The sequence below is a fragment of the Ricinus communis genome, chromosome 7 (genome assembly GCF_019578655.1).
Source record: "Ricinus communis isolate WT05 ecotype wild-type chromosome 7, ASM1957865v1, whole genome shotgun sequence".
Lineage (NCBI taxonomy): Eukaryota > Viridiplantae > Streptophyta > Magnoliopsida > Malpighiales > Euphorbiaceae > Ricinus > Ricinus communis.
Window position 1 is genome coordinate 28,371,437 of NC_063262.1, and position 19,660 is coordinate 28,391,096.

The following is a 19,660-nucleotide window of genomic DNA, read 5'->3' on the forward strand; positions in this document are numbered from 1 at the left end:
TTTAGTAAGCGTGGTTATAATTGATTTACATATTTATTTATCAAACAAGTAATAAATAAAATATAACGAGTATGACATGAATTTACTAGCTTAATTGGAGAAAAATTGTAATATGATAATTCTATTTAAAAAAATTATTCTCTTGATAAAAAATATAATATTCATGTTGCGAGATAAAAGAATTTAAAACTGGTATGAATTTAATACAATAATAAAATAAAGTCTGTTATTTTGTATATAGCATTATATGGAATAATGTTTAAAGTAAGTGGAAAAAAATAATGAAAAAAAATTAATTTTATTTATAAAAATTAATTTTATTTATAAAAATTAATAAAGTCTATCAATATTTATAAAAATATTTTTGGGATAAAATTATAAAAATAACCGAAAGTTATAAATATGGAGTTTATCAAAATCCAAAGAGAAAAGGTGACAGCTTGACTATCTGGTGACATCCAGAGAGAGCTGTAAAAATTAAGACAGAATTATATCTAAGTTGTAACTAAGAATTTGCATTGATGTCTTAGTTGCCCTTCTGGTGCACTTTTGCCTCATTGGAGCTTCGCACTATTAGCATCTTCATTTTCAATTCTGATGGTTCCCAGAGAGGAATTTTGAGACTGGCATGAATTTATAGTGGTCTGCAGAAATAGGAAACGAGAGGTTATTAATAGTGTAGTCTCAAAAGTGCTACTCGGGAGTGCCCTAAAGGCAAAAACTTTGGCACTTCAATTTGCTGAACAATTGATAGTTCAGATGGATGCTTAGATTTTATATTCTTAAAGTTTATTGTAAAGTTTGAGTGAATTCGTTATCTCGTAATGCTTTTTGTCCTGTAAAAGTAGAAGCTTTTGCTAGCATTTGTAAGAATCTGATACTCGATTAGCTAGAGCTCAAATTAAACATGTGGGTTAGTTTGTGCGACCAATGTTAGCTGATTGAATATCACTCGTTATTTTATTAAACTGTGGCATATTTTAACTAGTTGAAAAGGTCGGACTTGGATAAAATTTAAAATGATACTGTTACGAGAACTAGGAGAATTAATCAACTTAAATTATAATCGAAAGATCATTCACAAGTTAATGTAGAATACTTGCATATATAAATTACATGCTTTATCCAATCTTAAATATTTAATTTATGTCGAGTAGAGTTCCAATAAAAGCTTTTACAAAATGGCATACATTTTCAATAAATTGTACGTTTATTTTTCAGAATAAATTGCTGGAATTCATTAACTGTTAATATTATTTAGAAAAGAAGAGAGAAGAGAAGGCAAAAAAATCAAACGGTTGAGGAGTTTGTTGAGAGATGCGATAAAAAAGGTAGGCGATAAGTAACTCCAAAGGGTAATAGGCATGGAGAGTATGTAATGTAGTAACCTCTTCCTCCTCTTCTGTTCCGAAATTAGGACAGAATCTGTTTCAGTAAAGGGGCCCACTTTTTTGTTGGGACGTTTAGAGACAGGTGCGTGTTGTTCCCTCTTAGTGGTGCACGGCTCTTTTCCTCGTTTGAAACGTGGCGCTATCATAGACACGTCCGCATTTCGGCATTTCTCCTCCTCTTTGCCATGTCACATGTCAGCCAGACCTCCCCCAAAAAGAAAATCACTTGTGTAACAACTCAATTTGCATTATGTGTCGCCGTTTTAGCTTAGCTTACTAGTCAACTAATTTGACGCCACCCTTACCTTACCCACCTTTTCCTTTTTGTTTTCTTCTATTTTGTCCTTGTTTGGAAACAGTCAGCCACCATGCCGCGTTACGCCCGGCGCCGTTGCTCCGCCTCCACGGCTGTCCTGACATTTTTTCTGCCCTTTTTCATGGGCGTAAAAGATGTCTAGGTTAGGTTTCTTAAAAAAAAAAAAAAGGAAATCCTTTTAGAGTCTAACAAAGTATGAAATATACAATAAAAAAATTATTTTTTTAATTCACTATATAAATATACTTTAAATATGAAATATTATAACTTCAATTTGAGAAGTCATCTTTAAAGATTTTAAAATTTAACTGTATTCAGAAGGAAAACTTTATTCACAAGCACTCTACTTGTATGAAATCAATACATAACTATGAATCTTTCGTTTCAAATCTTTCGTTTCAAATAAAATAATATTTGAAGAATTGATATTCAACATTCACTATCTCGAACATTTAATATAAATAAATATTATTCACCATATATCATATAATTCAATTTATTTATAAATATTATGCTTCTAAATGGTACTACTCATATAAACATAACAGGTTTTTGGTGTTAATGAATGTACATATATAGATTTGGATTTGGAAAAAAGAAGAAGAAATCATATTAACCAAAATGTTTGAAATTGGTGAACATTAGAAAGCGAAATTCAGAGACTAATGTTATAGTGAGGAGAGATAGATACAGGACAATGTAGTTAAATTGTCGGTTACCTTCTCCAAAGACAAGGTTGTTTTGGCCACCCCAAAGAGCAAAGGAAAAACGTACGTATAACTAGAGAAGTAATGACAAGTATGAGAACACATGGTGGCATCTACACCATAGCTTATGTAAATTTTCTTTTTAAAAGAAGGATATGATTTGGGTAACACCTTTTTTCATGCACAACTTTAAAAATTGAAAGAAAAGGACCCATGTGATTGAAACTAGAAAGTGCAAGATGTTTTCAGCAAATATCCAACTACATCTTGATGCACTTTAAAATTGAATCACTCGAGCAGTAAGCTAGCTACGTGCTTTAGTATTTTGCCATTCATATATTATTCGTTTTGTATCTCCGGAAAAGGTAGTTAAAAAGCTCAAGGGAAGTAGTTTTACATATACACAGGGTGCATGGTAGGTCCTGATATTTTTTTTTATTTTTATAAATATAATCTTATAGGCTATACATTCCTATCGTTCATATTTAGTAGTTCAGCCAAGGGGGGGATATTAGACTAGCAACTGGAATATGATCATAATATAGAAATATTTCTCATTTATTGGCCTTGCATTTGAGTCCTTCAAATCAGAATTATAGATTGAAATAAAATAAATATAAAGATTGGGGGTTGAATTGTAAAGCAAAGTAGGCATAAGAGTTGGGAGAGAAGTTTGAAGTTCTAATTTAACGTAAAAAAAGTATCAAACTCATCCGGTTCCTCATTATAGCGTAGAATTATGTCAATCTAATTCCTTATTCTACTACCACACACACGTTGGGAATTAAAGAGAGAGAGAGAGATTTCTTTCACAAAGATCTCTTAATACATAAACAAAATTAGAAATAGAATCTGAGTTAGACAGAGAATTTTCAGGAGACAATACAGAGGATGTTGCTTAACGCATTAGCTATTGGTTACAACTTAGACTTCTTCCCTCGTAACTGATGTGAATTTGAGTAAGAGATCAAACAAACAAACTCAATAGATTATGAACCTCGCCTGCATCCTTCCTCTTCCTCACGTGATCCCTTCATTTGTCCCGCTTGAGTATACTCCAAGTCTCCACTCGTTCGTATAATTTTCTTTTTTTCTTTAATTGACTCTAATAATTTCGCATTTGAATTATTTTCTTCAGTGTAGGACTGACACTTTTTATTTTCTTTCTGACCATACTATATATTAATACATAAAATTGGACCGACATAGGATTTATAAACAGATTAATTACGGTTTGAAAAAGTGGATGGCTAGTTTTGTACAGCAGTCAGATTACAGTCCTCCTGTATTTGATTGTGGTTGGATAATTATTAGTCACACATGCATTGGTACTTGCCTTTCCTCTTTTTTCCTTTTATTTTGTTCCCCTTTCATATTGTATATTGATTTTCCTTTTAATCATAATATATCAGTAAGATCTTATCTTAAAGAGAAAATTTAATTCATGTACGGTACTTTACTTAAGATTTATAAAATTTATCTACAAATATAAAATTTATATATTTTAAAATATAAAAACAATTATAGCTAACTAAATTCTCGTTTATCTATTTTTAAATAAATTTTAAATTAAAAAACTATTATGTATCATAATATTAAAATATCTCTTTTAATTTTATTTTATTTTTATTCTCATATTTTATTTTTAAATAGAATGAATCATTTTATGAATTTTAATCAAATATAGCATTAGAAACAACAATAAGTGAATTAAGTGAAATTGAAAAAGTATTTTAGTTTGATATCTTTTCATTGTCCTTCAACATTATATAATTACTGTTTAGTTCATAACTTTAGTGGACTCAAAGTAAAGAAATGAAGAACAATGACACAACTAAGAAGCTTGCCTTCGTCGTATATAACTGGCGTGAGACTGAGAATATAAGTACTTTTTCATTCATGAGAAATGTGCAAGTATAGTCAAGAACTTGAAGCTGCTGCTATAAGCAGATCAAAGGGGTAATTCTAATATGAGCTTAAAAAGCTGACTTAAAATGCATGTGAACACTGCCTCTCTGCCATCGCTCCATAAAAAGTAACAAAAAAAATTTGACAGAGGTTGACCAGTCCAATATACATCATGTGAATCTTTCTACATTACCTTTATTTATCTTTTCCCTGTTCTTTCTTTCTACAGGATGAAGATTATTGACACGCCACCACTTCACGCCTCTTCTCTTCTTGTGAGTTGCGACTGTAATTTACTAACATTTTGTCCTTCTCTGCTTTTGATGACTGTTCATGGGCACAGTAAAAATTTCTAAAATGACAGAAACATCCTCTGAAAATGGGTCCTTTTTAGGAATAAACGGGTAGGGATAGGGGGGGTTTTCTTGGCATTTGAAGGGATAATTTTCTTCTTTTCTTCTTTTCTGTCTTTTATTAATTAGGTCTTCACTGCACAGCCAGAGGGTGCTGCTTAATTGGCCGTGCAAGCAAGAAGTGGGTTGCTTCTTGCCTCCTAGTCGAGGGACAAGTACTCCTTTGCCTTTACGTGCATGGTAAGTGAGTTTCCAACAGCTTCAACAAAAATAACCAAATTAAACCCAATCCTTACTGCTATTACTATTGCTGCTGTTACTATATATTGCACTTATTATTAACTTCTCTCTTACAACTCTTGGACCCAATAGTTTGTCGCCGGTTGCCACTTGCATGCTGGAATTTTGTAAGCTCTCCTTGCATTTTAAGAAAATAGAAATGATTATCTTTACTTCCTGTTATACGCTTTATTTACGATTAAAAACCTTATAGTTTCTTCTTTTATTGAAAAGTAATAAAGATATACATTAATGGCCATCCAAAGGCCAATACATTAATGATAAAAGAGGGAGGACTATCTATTCACTCCTCCTGCAAGAGCATGTTCGACCTAGTTCGATTTAAATTTTCGATGATAATGAGCAATATTGACATAGCCTTAGGGATTATTTAGGGGTAATCTCAAACTGATCTTTGAGACTCTTAAGAGAAGTAATTATGCCTTGTGTTTTTTGCGTTACATTTTATAATTCAAAGGAAGTTGAGTTAGGTGTTCAGCTTCATAAAGTTTCCAATATGTGGAGAACAAAAGAGAATTCAAATTTATCAACAGGGTGCTTTCACTTTTCATTTAATTTATAGGACTGAGGTGGGATTTAAGGGAATCGTTGAAAAGGTGGAAAAGTTTTTAAATAAAGTCTTCTTCTTTTTTACTATAGGTAGAAAAATGGGAAAATTCTCTTCCAAAGAAAGAAGATTGGAATTGGATGGAGTTAAATGGGTAGGAAATAAAGAGATAAGGTAAGATATGGAGTGGGTGGAATACAAATCTGTTCATTTCATTTCTCATCTTACCAGTGATTGGATTCGTGTGGCAGAGGATACGTTTATTTTAATCTAGTGGACCGTAAGTAAACGTAGATATGTTCTCCACTAAAATAAATTAAAAAAGATTGACAATTCAGCTTTGCTACGGCTTTTCTTTTTCGGTTGGGGCAAATCACTACTGATAATAAAAGGCCATGATCAAGTAGTAAAGAAAATTCTATTAGAATTAGGCTTATATATATATATATATATTAACAAATTCAATGAAACCATAACAAAACAATATGGCACCGTTTTAACAACTGTTTGCCTATGAGTTCACGTTTCCCTTCAGCCGATGCTTAAGTGCACTTCTAAGCATCATCATCTCAACAACGCAAAGCAAAATGTTTAATGTTCATCACTTACAAGAAAAAATAATTAAAATCAGATATAGAGGGTACGTAACACATGTGATGAAAAGCTTAAAACAAAAAGAAATTATTGAATATGGAAGTTACATATGGCAGCTCAAGATAGCGTAAAATCCTATCAATATTCTTTGATCTAATTCCTAAAATCTTTTTTTTTTTTTCTTAGGATGAGAATAATAATTAAAGATTATTTGGGATTTGTGAGAATTTAGCGTAACGAACCATAAATGGGATTAATAAGAGGCAACTTCCGGATGTTGCTTAACGCATTTGGCATCTGTCCCTCTTTCTCTATTCTTAATTTCTAGTATAACTTAAAATTTTAATTCTTTTCTATTTTTACCTTTGCTTATTAATATTATTACAAGGACTAACACATCGAATAGAAAGATAGGCACCTTTCCTTCGTTGGTTGTCTGTAAAATCCTAGTAGTTAAGTGTGCACACGTGCTGGCCCAGTAGCTTGAGTCATTCTTAAGATATTTAACATTCTCTGTCGCTTTATCTTTTTTTTTTTTTTTTTAAATGACTTTATACGATAATACCCTATTGTATTAATTAAAAGCGATTCAAAGTTTCTCTTATTTTTTGACTGTGAGAAGAATTCAGAGTTTCAGATTTCAATTTCTTCTTTTAACATCTATTGATATTACCAAGGATTTATTAGGTAATAGAAATTTTTTTATTTTTATTATTATATAATAATTTTTTAAAGATATTTTATTAATTTAGCAAACTCTAAGTGTCTGTTAATTAATTTTTTTTTTTTTGCTTAAGAGATTAAAAGAAGAATAGAGAAGATACCCATTCAAGCTTTTTACCTTTATACGGGAGCCAATTGTAGTCAAAATCAACTTTTGTTTGTTGCTTATCTTTAATTGTCAGTTTTATCCCCATAGCTTTTTTTTTTCTCTTTCATTTTATTCTTTTCGCCAATAAATATAATTAATATATTATTATTGTTAAAATGGAAGCGAATAAAATCATTTTAAACTCAAAACTTTATTTTTCAATATTAAATGATTAGTGATCAGACTAAAATTTAATAGTTTTACTTTAGAATTTCTTTATTTTACTAATTTTTTCTTTTCTAAATTTATAAATGTTACTTATCTTATAAACGCATCGCTAATATCTAATTCATTAATAAAGAAGATATTTAATTCATAATCTCACAGTAATAATTTTTTTAACTTTGACTAATTAGTTGCTTAGATGTCTACAATTGTCATGTAAAAAAAGATATATAAAAGAAGCAGGTCTACTATTTGTTGAGGAGGAAACCCACTTCAAATTATACTTAATCAAGATAAATTGATATAGATTTATTAGGGAGTGGTACCAAAGTAGTGAACAATTACAATAAGAGAATTAAAAAATAATAATTAACCATTTTCGCTACTTTCCCCAATTTGCATATATCTATAACATCAAGAATAAACTTGCTTATGATGCAATTTAAAGAGCTCTAGCATAACATTATTTATAGACAAATCCTTGGATGGATTAATTGGCGTAACTTGAAGGGCGTTGTAGCTAGTGTACCATTCAAACTTCAATGTTGATGAATTATAGTTCATCACATGGCCAAAAAGGAAAAAAAGAAACCCTAAAGTGAAGTAGTAAAAGATTGCTTACTGCCTCCTACTTCCCAAACACCCTTTACTTGTGTGGTAAGTGAAGTTAGACACTATCCAAGATAGAAATTATCAACGTCTATCTCTCTTCTGTTCTTTAAAAGTTATCCAATTCCCTATAGTGAATTGAAGGACTATTAATCATGTTACTATTTTGTGGTTAAATGATTGATTTCTGTTTTAGTTTTATTAATAATTTTTTATTGGAATCTGAATTCAAAATCTTATATCTTTGAAGATAACTTTAGGATTAATTGACTTAATTTTATTGAGATTCATACTCAGTTAACTAGTCGTTTATGATTTAAGTATAAATTTAGAAAGATGATCAAATACGAAAAGATTCATTCAAAAGACTAATTATGAGAAATTTCTAGCTATACGTACTATTGCACACTTATTTTCTATTATAATGTATTTCTCATAATGTATATTAAGAAGCTTACACTCAAACTTGCTTGTTTATTTTATGTAATTTGGTCAATAAAACAACATAGAAGTCTTAGGGGCTTTTTAAATTGGGAAAGGGCACAAACATAGACTACATAGTTATGTCACAACATATCTAAGAAAACTCAGTTGAATTTCCAGAGCTTTCCCTTTTTTCTTTTCGTATACCTTGCTTTAATTTGGTCAAAAATACAACTGAAAACAATAAAAACATAACCGAAAAACAACCGAATCATATGTTTATAATTAAAAAGACATTATTTTTTTACACAGTGAAAATGATATTTTTCTATTGGTTTAAAAATATTTTTGAAAAATTTCTTTATTATTATTTAATTAATGATATAAAGATTTTTAAAAGTTAAAATTAATTTTATCTTATTGCTTTTAGCTTATACAAGATATTATGTACTAATTAAACTCTCCTACATGCATATAAATAGGATATGAGTATTACTTATAATATTAAGAATGCTTATATATTAGGATGGCGTGTTAACGAATATATATATATGAAATGGATGAAGGAAAACTCTAAGACGAGAGGAGATTGATACTAGTCAGAGATTGAATATGGTGGCATGTGATAGCATGCGTTCTGAATTTTCTTTTCTAATTTAAACAAATTTCAATTTGATGTAACTGTTTCTAGAACTGAATTGGCTTAATAGTACCTCCTTTTTAATTTAATCATAACTCTAGAATCAGACATATTTCGTCCCATTCCTTCCTATTGTTTGTTAGAATAGACCCACGAAAAGAAAAGGGGGGATTTTCCAACCTAAATGTCTAAAGAATAAATGAAGAATTAGTTTTAGAAAAATCATTGATTAGAAAAGAATTATCACAAATTGCATCTTTTATGATTATGGCTCTTTAAGCCATGTTTAGAGTGGCAAGTTGAAGCCTTCTTTTCACTGATCTAACATGCTAACTACTACTAACACATTTTTGCTAAAAATGAAAAAGAGAATTACAATCAGCTTGCTGAATTTTAGAATGAGATTCTTACCATAACTAATAAAAGAGTGACACGTATATATAAGTATTTTACACTTTGGTATTAGATGATTGACATATACTTTATCATTTAAAACTATTGAATATGTGTCAACCATCTATCAGTTTTGTATATAGATGTGAACATACATTAAGTCTAGACAATTTTTTTTTCAAAATTACCTTATATTTATACTTGTTATAATATTATTTACCTAGTATATAAGACAACTTATGCATGTCTTTTTTCTGAAATGAAAAGAAGAAATTAAACGTTTATTAGGTATATGTTAGTTTAATAGTAAAATAATACTACTTTAAAATGGACGATAACTATAAATTTAATTAAGTTAAAAGGAAATTAAAAAGAATTTAGAGGGTTTTATGTTCATGTATCCTGAGAGAGCAATTAATAGACGTCATGGTTGAGAACTCCATCTAATCTAACTCACACATAAATATATAAAAGAAACAAAAACCTTAATTAATTTATTAGTAAGTTAGTTTGTATTATAACATCAAATGACAATGAAAATAATTAAAACTATAATATAGGGCTGACTATGACGGAACAAAACATATAAGATGATGGTGGAATCTGGCCGTCCAAAAGACCGACAAAATTAAAATTGTTGTACAGAAAAAAGAAAATGGAGAGGTTAAGGGTTAGGATTAGGTTTGGATTAGCAAGAAATTGTTTTGCATCACTGCAACTATTAAACAACAAAATTTGTGATGTTTGGCCGGTGTCTAATCTTTAACCTCTCCCCATATTGTATTATCTTTTTCAAGGTTTCATTTAAACTTTTCTTTTCTCCCCTTTGTGTTGTGTGTATGTTGTTTTCTTTTTATTTCTCAATTTAATGGCCACTTCTAGAGGCATGGAGATTAGGAGTCCAAAGCTGATTTAGCCAAATTTCCTTCCATGAGAATTCACTGGATTGTCTTATTGTGCTTTGTTTTATTTATAATTTTTTGAGTAAAATAAGATAAAACATAGCACAAACAATTGATGGTTCTACAGTCTGGAATTTGATCACCGATTATCTTTTTTTTATTAATTGAAAATTTTACCATAAAGTGAAATGGTTATTTACGTGTTTGTTCATGTTTGAAGTTTAATAGACACTCTAGTATAAGGATATCTTAAATAAATTAAAAGTTAAAACTATATTAAAGATTTCATTAAATTGGTATTTGACAATTTCAAGAACAAAAAGAAAAAGCTATATGTAATGAGCAAAATCTTCTTGTTGCAGGGACTGCACCAAACATTTCTTTTCGTTTGCTTGTTGATTAATTGGTGTTGTTCCTTGGAACTTTTGGAAGCCGATTAACGAATTAGAAATGAAAGGATAATCATGCAACAGAATCCCATATATAATTTACAGATTTGTTCTAATAATGTAAGCAAATATAATAAGCAATGGATGGTTGGTTTCTAGGTGAAGTATACTAATTAATCCACATTAGATTGGTTGGGGGGGCATGATAAATGCATAATAATCCAGTCATAAGGGCTACATCATGGCGTATCTAATCCAGTAATTGTTATAATTATCATCGAAAGCAAGAGATCAAACCATAATAATACTCCTAAATAGCTAATACATCATGGGATATATATGTTCAAAACAAGATGGTCCTTGTTGCTTCTTGGTTTTATTTTTTATAAGTTATGGTTTTAGTTATATATTTTATATTTGACTTCATCATTAATATGTTGTCACTTCAGAAAGATGATCATCAAATTTTGTGACAGTCTGTGACTAGTTAATAATTATGTTTAGGTGTAAAGAGGGTCAATGTTTAACTCTTATTGTCACAGATTAAAATCTTACTTTAGGTTGCAAAAGAACACCTGAAATTTTCAGCTCAAAAAATAAAATAAAATAAATTTCATATGATGCTAATCAATTTAAACTTGTAAGAATTTAATTATTTGAGGTGAAAGGGAGTTGGGGCATGTAATTTATTAATAAAAAAGAAATATGTGAAAAGGATTGCATGCCAATGAATTCAAAGCATGCATTGTACAGATATAAATATGCATACATCACATCTTGTAGATAAGGGTTTTAAATCCAAGTCAACCCCATAAAAAAGAGGAATTCACAATTTTTCTTTTGTGGACATTTTAAGTTCTATAAGGCTTTGATTGGGGCAGTTGGCTGCTTAACCTACAAGAAAGGATATTGTTTTGTACTGTCTAAATTGTACAACATTAATTATTTGAAATAAGATTGTTAATGTTATATAGTTATGAAATGAATATTGATGGACCCTTTATGTTTCTCTTGCTGGCAATAAAATTTTCTTTTGAAGACAGTAAACACATGATTATCAAACAGAAACACTCATGATCTTCATAATTATCAAACACTGTTCATCACGATACTTCAGGACATGTACACTTCTTTACACTGTTGTTTTATCTGCTATTTTCTCCCCTCATGGTACCCAGATGATGGGTTAAGTAATAAGATCAGATCTCAAAGACAACAGTTTCTCTTAGGAACACTTGGAGTTGACCTACTTAAATATAAAGTATAAAGAAGATTTACAGTGGCTGCTAGTAGTTTTTAACGGTACCAATGATTTCATGCTACCTGCACCATCCCCACTTAGCCAAAAGATCCAAATACCACAATATTCATGACTTCAATGTAAGCCATTAATCTTTGGACCCAATTGTGATGGGGATGGCATCTCTTAAGGGTTATGAAAACTTAGCCCCTAGAAGGCTGAAATGAAAACACAACTTTTTTTAGCAGTATGGTGATACACACACACACACACACACACACACACACACACACACACATATATATATATTATGCATTTTGTATAATATTTTTCTTTTATATAGTAATTTATTGGTTCTAAGTTTATAGTACATGTGGCTCATTTTTAATACATTACAGTCTCATATAATTTTATGATCTTTATTCTTTATAAACTTATCAAATTAATGCTTTTGATGTTTAATATTTTTTAATTCAATAAATATTCAGTAATTTAATCTTTCTATTTTGATGAAAAACAAATCATTAATGTTGAAACGAAATAGTTCTAAAAAGGTATTTATTTTTTATTATTGATATTAGATCTGTCAGAATTTAAATATAAATATATTTAATCTTTTATTTATCAACATATAAATAAATATAAATATTGAAATAATCCTTATACATTAAACAGTTAAAAAAAAACTTAAAGTTATCATTGATAATAGATCAGTAGAATTCGGCTATAAATACACATAAATATTAATATGTTAGAGAACATATATATCTATCAACTAAAGTAGTGCCTATACATAAAAACACAAGAGTGACAATGAACATCGAAGAAAGTACAGATGATATGGTAGATTTTTTTTATAATTTAACCAAATTTTTAAATTCAAACTTTGAACATGCAGTTTTATTAAAACTATTAAGGGAGTATTTTACCACCTGCCACGCTCTAAATTAACTAAATATATATAAAGAAAAGATAGTGTATTTACTAATTGGAAAAGAAGTCCTCGCACATTAAAAGACACAACCAACAAATTAGTTGATGGGGATGCATGGCTTAGCCTCAGGGCTATAGAGTGGCCTCCAAAACAGAAGATTAAAAGGGCCATCCCATCTTTAGTACTGCTTGAAAAATACTCAGAAATGGAAGACTTGGTCAGTAATGGCATTTGATTGCAACTGATGATCTCAATAAAAATTGGTATGTGAAGTTACAATCTATAAGAGCACTGAATACAGAGAGAGAGAGAGAGAGAGAGAGAGAGAGAGAGAGAGAGAGGTGGCATGTGAGAATAATAACAATAGTAATGAGTAGCATATATGAACATGGAACTGATAACCCTAATGATAATTTTATTTGGGGCCAAAGTGTGACCAAAGAATCCGACACAATAATCCTACTTTTTAGAGGTTTGGCAAAGTTGTTATAGTAATTATAACAACCCAAATGTTGCATTATTTAGTACTTTCAGAAAAGAAGATCATCACCTTATATAGAGGATCATTGTTGGTTTTTCTTTTTTCTTTTTTCCCCTCTCCACACACAAGTCAATCATGCCAAAGGACTGCATCTTGGCTTGTTGACTCCGCAACTATAACAATGGATGAAAATGACCTTAAGTAAGTAGAACTTGAATAATTGCTTCTTGACCCTACTTCAAGAATCTCACAATATAAGTAATCAGATCCATTTTATACAATTCTCTTTCTTCTTGAACTTATGTAAGATAAATCTTCTAAACACTGGCCCTTCAAAATTCAGGTTGTGTATGGTTGATTTGGAAGCAAATCAATTAATTCTGAAGACTGTTGACATAATTGGGGAAAAAATGGTTTCTGGGTTATAATTTTTCTTGTAAGACATAATTACAAGGAGTAATAGCCAGCACATGCTTGCATGGAAAAGTAGAGCAAAGGAATCCAAGGCAAAGAGATTTTTTTTTTTCAATTGAAAGAGAAGAAATGAATGCTCCTACTGAAGAAGACTTTTTTCCTTTTTTCTTTTTTCCAAAATATATCAAACATGCTTTGATATTGTTGGTAGACCTCAAAAACATTCATTAATTACATTACAATGTATAAAAGCTTTAACCACTATTTGCTTCCTTAAAAGGCCCAGACTGCACTAAATTGGTGGTGGTGTCCAGGCATGTGACAACCCTGCTTTTAAAAGCATGGAAGATAAAAGCACAGGCATTTTTGCTGGTAAGCTACCAAACTAGATTTCCTGGTCGGTGCTTTTTACTATATAGTAAAACAGTTGATTATGACTTGTCTAATTACTCTTATTAGTGGGTTAATTTATTTGTTATCTTTACATCTCAGGAAAGCTTAATCATGGCACTCTGAAATCATGTGTAACTTTTCCAGGTAAAAAACTGGAATTATGTAGCTGTGCTTTTCAGTCTTTGTATAACGTTGGTGAGTTGATTATTTAACCCTGCAAAATGCATGTTTCAATAAAAGGAAAAAATAAATTGACTCTCTTGAACCACCCCACCTCAGTAGATTAAGACTGAAAATTTATATAATATAAATGAAATAATAAATAATAATAAAATAATTAGTTTTTAGCATTGAGCATATAGCTGCGTTAAAACTCTTAAGATAATATTTTATAATTCGTGAGTGACATGTTTCGTACGCTTTAGATTACTCTAAATTACTAAATAAAATATATGTTATATCGTATTATTAAAAAAGAGTCTATGTTTATACTAAAGATTTTTTTTTAATATTCGATCGAACTGAATTTTAGGTTTAAATTAATTGGAATTAATAGTATAGATTATTATTATTTTTATTCTAAATGATTTCTCAGAAAAAAAAAAAAAAAAGAGGCTACTAGATGATCTTGACCATTTCCCTCCGTGTTAATTTAGGTTGATCCCAAACTTGATTCTAGCAGCCTTAATATAGAATGAAAATAAAATCTATTATATAATGTAATGAGTTGAAATAGAATGTTGTTGATTGAAGGTGGAGATGACAAAATTTGAGACAGCTTCAATAGGTAAATGCAAAGGAGAAATTGGTTGAAATTCCAAATTGGGATTGAAGGAAGCAAGTTGGTAGAAAAGGATGGGTGCAGTGTGTCCTGTGGGCCTGACTTCTATCTGCTTGTAAGTGATACAAATGGGAGCTATGATTTCTCAACAGATATGAAGATAAGAACCATGTCATGGCACCCAGATTTGGGTTTTGCACTCTCTAGTACCTAACAACACCACCTTTTTTTTGTTGGGTAATGGGGTTCAATTTATTAATTTCTTTTTTTTTTCTTTTTACCTTTTTCTTTTGAATATAAAGCTTTCTCTTTTATTTTCTTTTAACATTTTAGAAATTCTTAAAAGGAATAGAGCTAGCAAGCACTGGCCAACTTCAATAATTTTTTATTTAGTTGTCAAATTTTCTGATTGGTGTTCTCATTTATAAGAAATAAAAAATTCTGAATTCAAATAATTTCATCTATTATAGATTAATATTTATGAAATTAGTCTGTGATTTATCATTATCGAGTTGCTAAAGATTTATTGGAGCTCGAACGAATTAAAAAAAGAAAAAAGAAGAACCTTTTTAATGGGTTTTTGGTTATAAGATGATTGCTTTTCTATCATTTTGACCACAATAGTTTACCTTAATGATTGGGATCATGATCACTAAAAGGGAAGGGAAAACAAGATAACAGGAAGAAGCTTCATGATATCCCTTTTCTCTTTGGGTTAAGCCCAACAAAGAGAGGCAGTAGTATCCTTCAATCCAATGTTAAAACTTATGAGTTTCCGAACTTGCCCTTTTACCCATTTGAGAGTCGCATTTCACAACGATGCTAGGCTCTTAGGATACATGGCCCAAAAAGGTCCTGCCCATCAAAAAGGGTTATGTGGAACTTGAAAGTTGGATCAGGCTTTGGTTTCGTATTGCTTTAATTTTTCAATCCAGGAAAAATGGCCCAATTTAAACATTCTTGTCTTTGCTTTTGCTATATCCAAATGTCTAAAATCATGAGATTCAAATGTGTAGGGACTGACAGAAGAAACAGAGGAACTATTAGGCCCCAGTAATGGTAGTTGATATTTAGATATATGAAGCTCAAGGCAAAGAATATGAGCCACCAATTTGTGATTATTCCAACTGGACAAAGGAAGTGGAGGTAGAGAAGTGGGATTTCAGATTCTGTAAGCCACATGGCAGCCAATTAGCCAATTAGACAAATTTTTCTCCTATCCTTTCAGATAAGCCCCTTCTTACATCAACAAATTTGCTTCCATATCACCCTCCATACATCACCCTGACACAGCACAAACTCAATTCAACAACCCAAAAAAGAATATTGGCCAGAATGGCTTCCGTTTGTGCTTCTTCTGCAATTGCAGCTGTTGCCATCTCTTCTCCCAGGCAAGTCTCTCTCAGAACCCACTAAACTAACTGCATCAATGCTATTGGAATTAGCACTATAGGTGACAAAAATACCAATTATATAATCACAATGTATTTTTGTTCCATGGGTTGGTAATTCTATAATTGAAGTATACAACATGTGAGTTATTTAGTGCAATAGTACATACAATGGTAAATTTCAGTTCCATAACTTGGAGTTTGTGTGTATGTTAATCATGTTTAATTAAGTTAATTCAAAATAGAATATGGAAATGATGCACAGTTAATATTGCAGTTCCCAAATTAATGGATCCACAGTAGGGGCAACTAAGGCTTCTTTCCTTAGTGGGAAGAGATTGACAGTGAGAAAGCACACATCACCTGTTGTTGCCTCGAGATCTGTTACAGTTTGTGCTGTTGCTGATCCTGATAGACCTCTATGGTTTCCTGGCAGCACCCCTCCTCCTTGGCTCGATGGCAGGTTTGTTTAACTTTCTTGCGCTTCAGCTTCACAGACAATCCCATTCATCAATTCGAGAATTTTGAAGTCTTGCTTGAAACTTTCTGTGCAGCCTTCCTGGAGACTTTGGATTTGATCCCTTGGGTCTTGGTAAGTAAAAGCTAGCTTACTACCCGTCAGCTCTTAATCTATTTAAACTAAGAAAATGGTTAATTTAGTAGTAGGGTAGTCATCTCTAGGAGTTGAAGTTCTGAGTTTAAACCTGTCGAATGGAGCTCAATTAACCAAAAAAGAAGTAACAAAGAAAAACGGTAATTTGAATCTATGATATTAATCGTTCTTAATTCCTAAACAGGATCTGACCCTGAAACACTCAGATGGAATGTACAAGCAGAGCTAGTGCATTGCAGATGGGCAATGTTGGGTGCTGCTGGTATTTTCATTCCAGAGTTCCTGACAAAGATTGGTATCCTAAACACCCCGTCATGGTATGACGCTGGAAAATTGGAATACTTCACCGATACAACAACCCTCTTCATTATTGAGCTGATCTTTATTGGCTGGGCTGAGGGAAGAAGATGGGCAGATATCCTCAAGCCAGGATGTGTCAACACTGACCCTATCTTCCCCAACAACAGGCTCACTGGAACTGATGTTGGTTACCCAGGTGGGCTATGGTTTGACCCACTTGGATGGGGAAGTGGTTCACCGGAAAAGATCAAGGAATTGAGGACAAAAGAGATCAAGAATGGTAGATTGGCTATGTTGGCTGTAATGGGTGCTTGGTTCCAACACATCTACACTGGAACTGGCCCTATTGACAACCTCTTTGCCCACCTTGCTGATCCTGGTCATGCCACCGTTTTTGCTGTAAGTATACATATCCTTGAATTGAATCGGATTATGAATTCTGAGCGTAGGATGTGTACAGTTGTTGATCAACAAACATTTGTCACAAAATTGTTTTTCTTGGACACTAATTAACCATTTATATTATGCATTTCAGGCTTTCTCCCCCAAGTGAAGAACTCAAGAGTGAGACACTCGAAGGAGCTTGAAAAGATTTGTATTTGTCGAAAGAACGTCCTATGTATCATTAGAAGTTGTAATGCCTGTGTTAATGGTTTTGTCACAGAATTGCTCGCCCTTGCAATGTACAAAGTTTTTTAACTTAGATGCTCGTGAAATATATATTAGCTGGTAAGCAAAGCTGTCCTGCAAAAACACACCATTATTGTGGTTCTGATGAAAAATTTTTAAGTGGCAAATTACCAAGATTCCTCTGAATTATGAAATAATGAAAGTCTTTGCAATCAGGATAATAGATCCTCCCCCTATACATGCCCTGCAGAAACCTTATACCTGAAACCGGAAAAAGAACTTCTTTGGATGGACCTATCTTAATTACTTAAAGTTGTATCATATAATTTTCTAGACCAGTTGTATCATATAAGAATTTTCTCTTATATTGGGTAATAAAATAAAAATAACTTATGCTTTGAAACTTAGCTCAATTGCTAAAATTAAGGAACGATATATAATTCGGTTATTTGATTTTTGTTAAATTCAGTCAAAATTTAGAAAAATTTAAATAACCGGCAATGCCTAGTTAAAATAAAAAATAATAGCTTAGACTTTAGATTTTAGATTTTATTTTTTATTTTCTAATTTTTATTTACAGTTTTTTTTTCCAAGACTAAATTTATATTCACTAGATTATTAGGTTTCACAAAAAATTTATAAACATCGATACAATTTATACAAATTCTAAAACAATTGGACAAAATTATTAAAAACGAAGTTGAAAGTTTTAATTGGTAAACCGAGCTAAATATGCATCGGTGACAATATAAACATGATTAGGGCTTGTAGTCACTTTATCATCCTTATTTCATTACTATCAGCCATCAATCCAAGAAAATTTCGCTGAATCCTTTCAGACCTTTTTTCCACATAAAACCACAGGATTTCTTGAATATGTTTTTCGAGAAGACATACAAGCCACTTCCTGTGGTTCACAACCTGGTTTTAGCCATGTTATGGCGTCATCCAGAAAACACAGAGGTTCACAAAGTTAAGGTTACCCATTAGCTTGCTGCTTCAAGCAGTCTATCTCTTCCCTTCTAATTAATCTCATCACATTCTTGATTAACAGAATTATTAAGCTAATTTTTCTATTTCCTCTTTCAAAACCATGGAGGTATACAGGCAAGGAACCCATCATGGACAAGAATAAACTAAAGTATTGCTGATTTATGTTTTAGAATTCTTCCACCTCAGAATTTTATTAGGATTCCTTTTCTCCCCCATTGCTTTGTTTTTTAAGCTGAAAGTGATTCTTACGTAGAAGGTCACTTAAGAATAGGTTTGGGAGCCAGCTACCATGCACAATAACAGCATGCATAAATAACATTTTAACTAACTAATGCATTTCACACTATATTATATATACTTGAACAACCATTAACATTTTATTCAATTTGTAAAAGAATTATTTTAATAAGTACACTTATCGACAAACATTCTTTCATCTATGTTTGATTAGATCTGATGAGATTTAGACGTTTATTAATTTTCCTTCTATGTTTTGTTCTTTCACATAGTGCCTCCAACAAGAAACTAAAGAGGGCACAAGCTCTATTTAACAAGCAATAAGATTCTGTTTGCATCCCAAATCTGCCTTTGTTAGGTTCACCACTTCAAATGTCTTTCGGGCTAGAAACTAAAATCTGCCGACTGGTATCGGCAAAGATGAAGCTCCGGATAGTAACAGACAAGGGAAACCAAGGTCGGTAATTCAGTCTAAAGTCTAAACACACAAAGATTGAAACTAACATAATAACAATCCAAATGAACCAACTTTTCCAAGCAAGCGGATACGGATATTAGACCCACATAGTTAGAGCATTGGATTAAAAGTGAAAAATGTTAAGAACAAATTCTCAAGAGAAATGCAACAAATATGCAGTGCTGAATGGAGACTTCGGATCCAAATCCGGCTGAGGGAAATGGGTACTGGAAACCTTTACAACAAAGCTATACTGAATTTGTATTTCCTGCTTTAAATATTCATATA

General features: G+C 31.3%; 1 protein-coding gene and 1 long non-coding RNA gene across 2 annotated transcripts; both read left to right on the forward strand.

The window, feature by feature from the left end:
- The first annotated feature begins 4,254 nt into the window (after positions 1-4,254).
- Positions 4,255-5,127, forward strand: LOC125370553. The gene is made up of 3 exons (XR_007216601.1): positions 4,255-4,373; positions 4,552-4,597; positions 4,805-5,127. It is a non-coding gene; the product is annotated as an uncharacterized LOC125370553 (long non-coding RNA).
- A 10,842-nt stretch (positions 5,128-15,969) lies between these two features.
- LOC8286796 (chlorophyll a-b binding protein, chloroplastic) lies at positions 15,970-17,758 on the forward strand. Its single transcript, XM_002514868.4, has 5 exons — positions 15,970-16,142; positions 16,420-16,605; positions 16,697-16,734; positions 16,940-17,454; positions 17,591-17,758. The coding sequence occupies exons 1-5, from the start codon at positions 16,087-16,089 to the stop codon at positions 17,606-17,608; spliced, it is 813 nt and encodes a 270-aa protein (XP_002514914.1). The 5' UTR covers positions 15,970-16,086; the 3' UTR covers positions 17,609-17,758.
- The last annotated feature ends 1,902 nt before the right edge of the window (positions 17,759-19,660 follow it).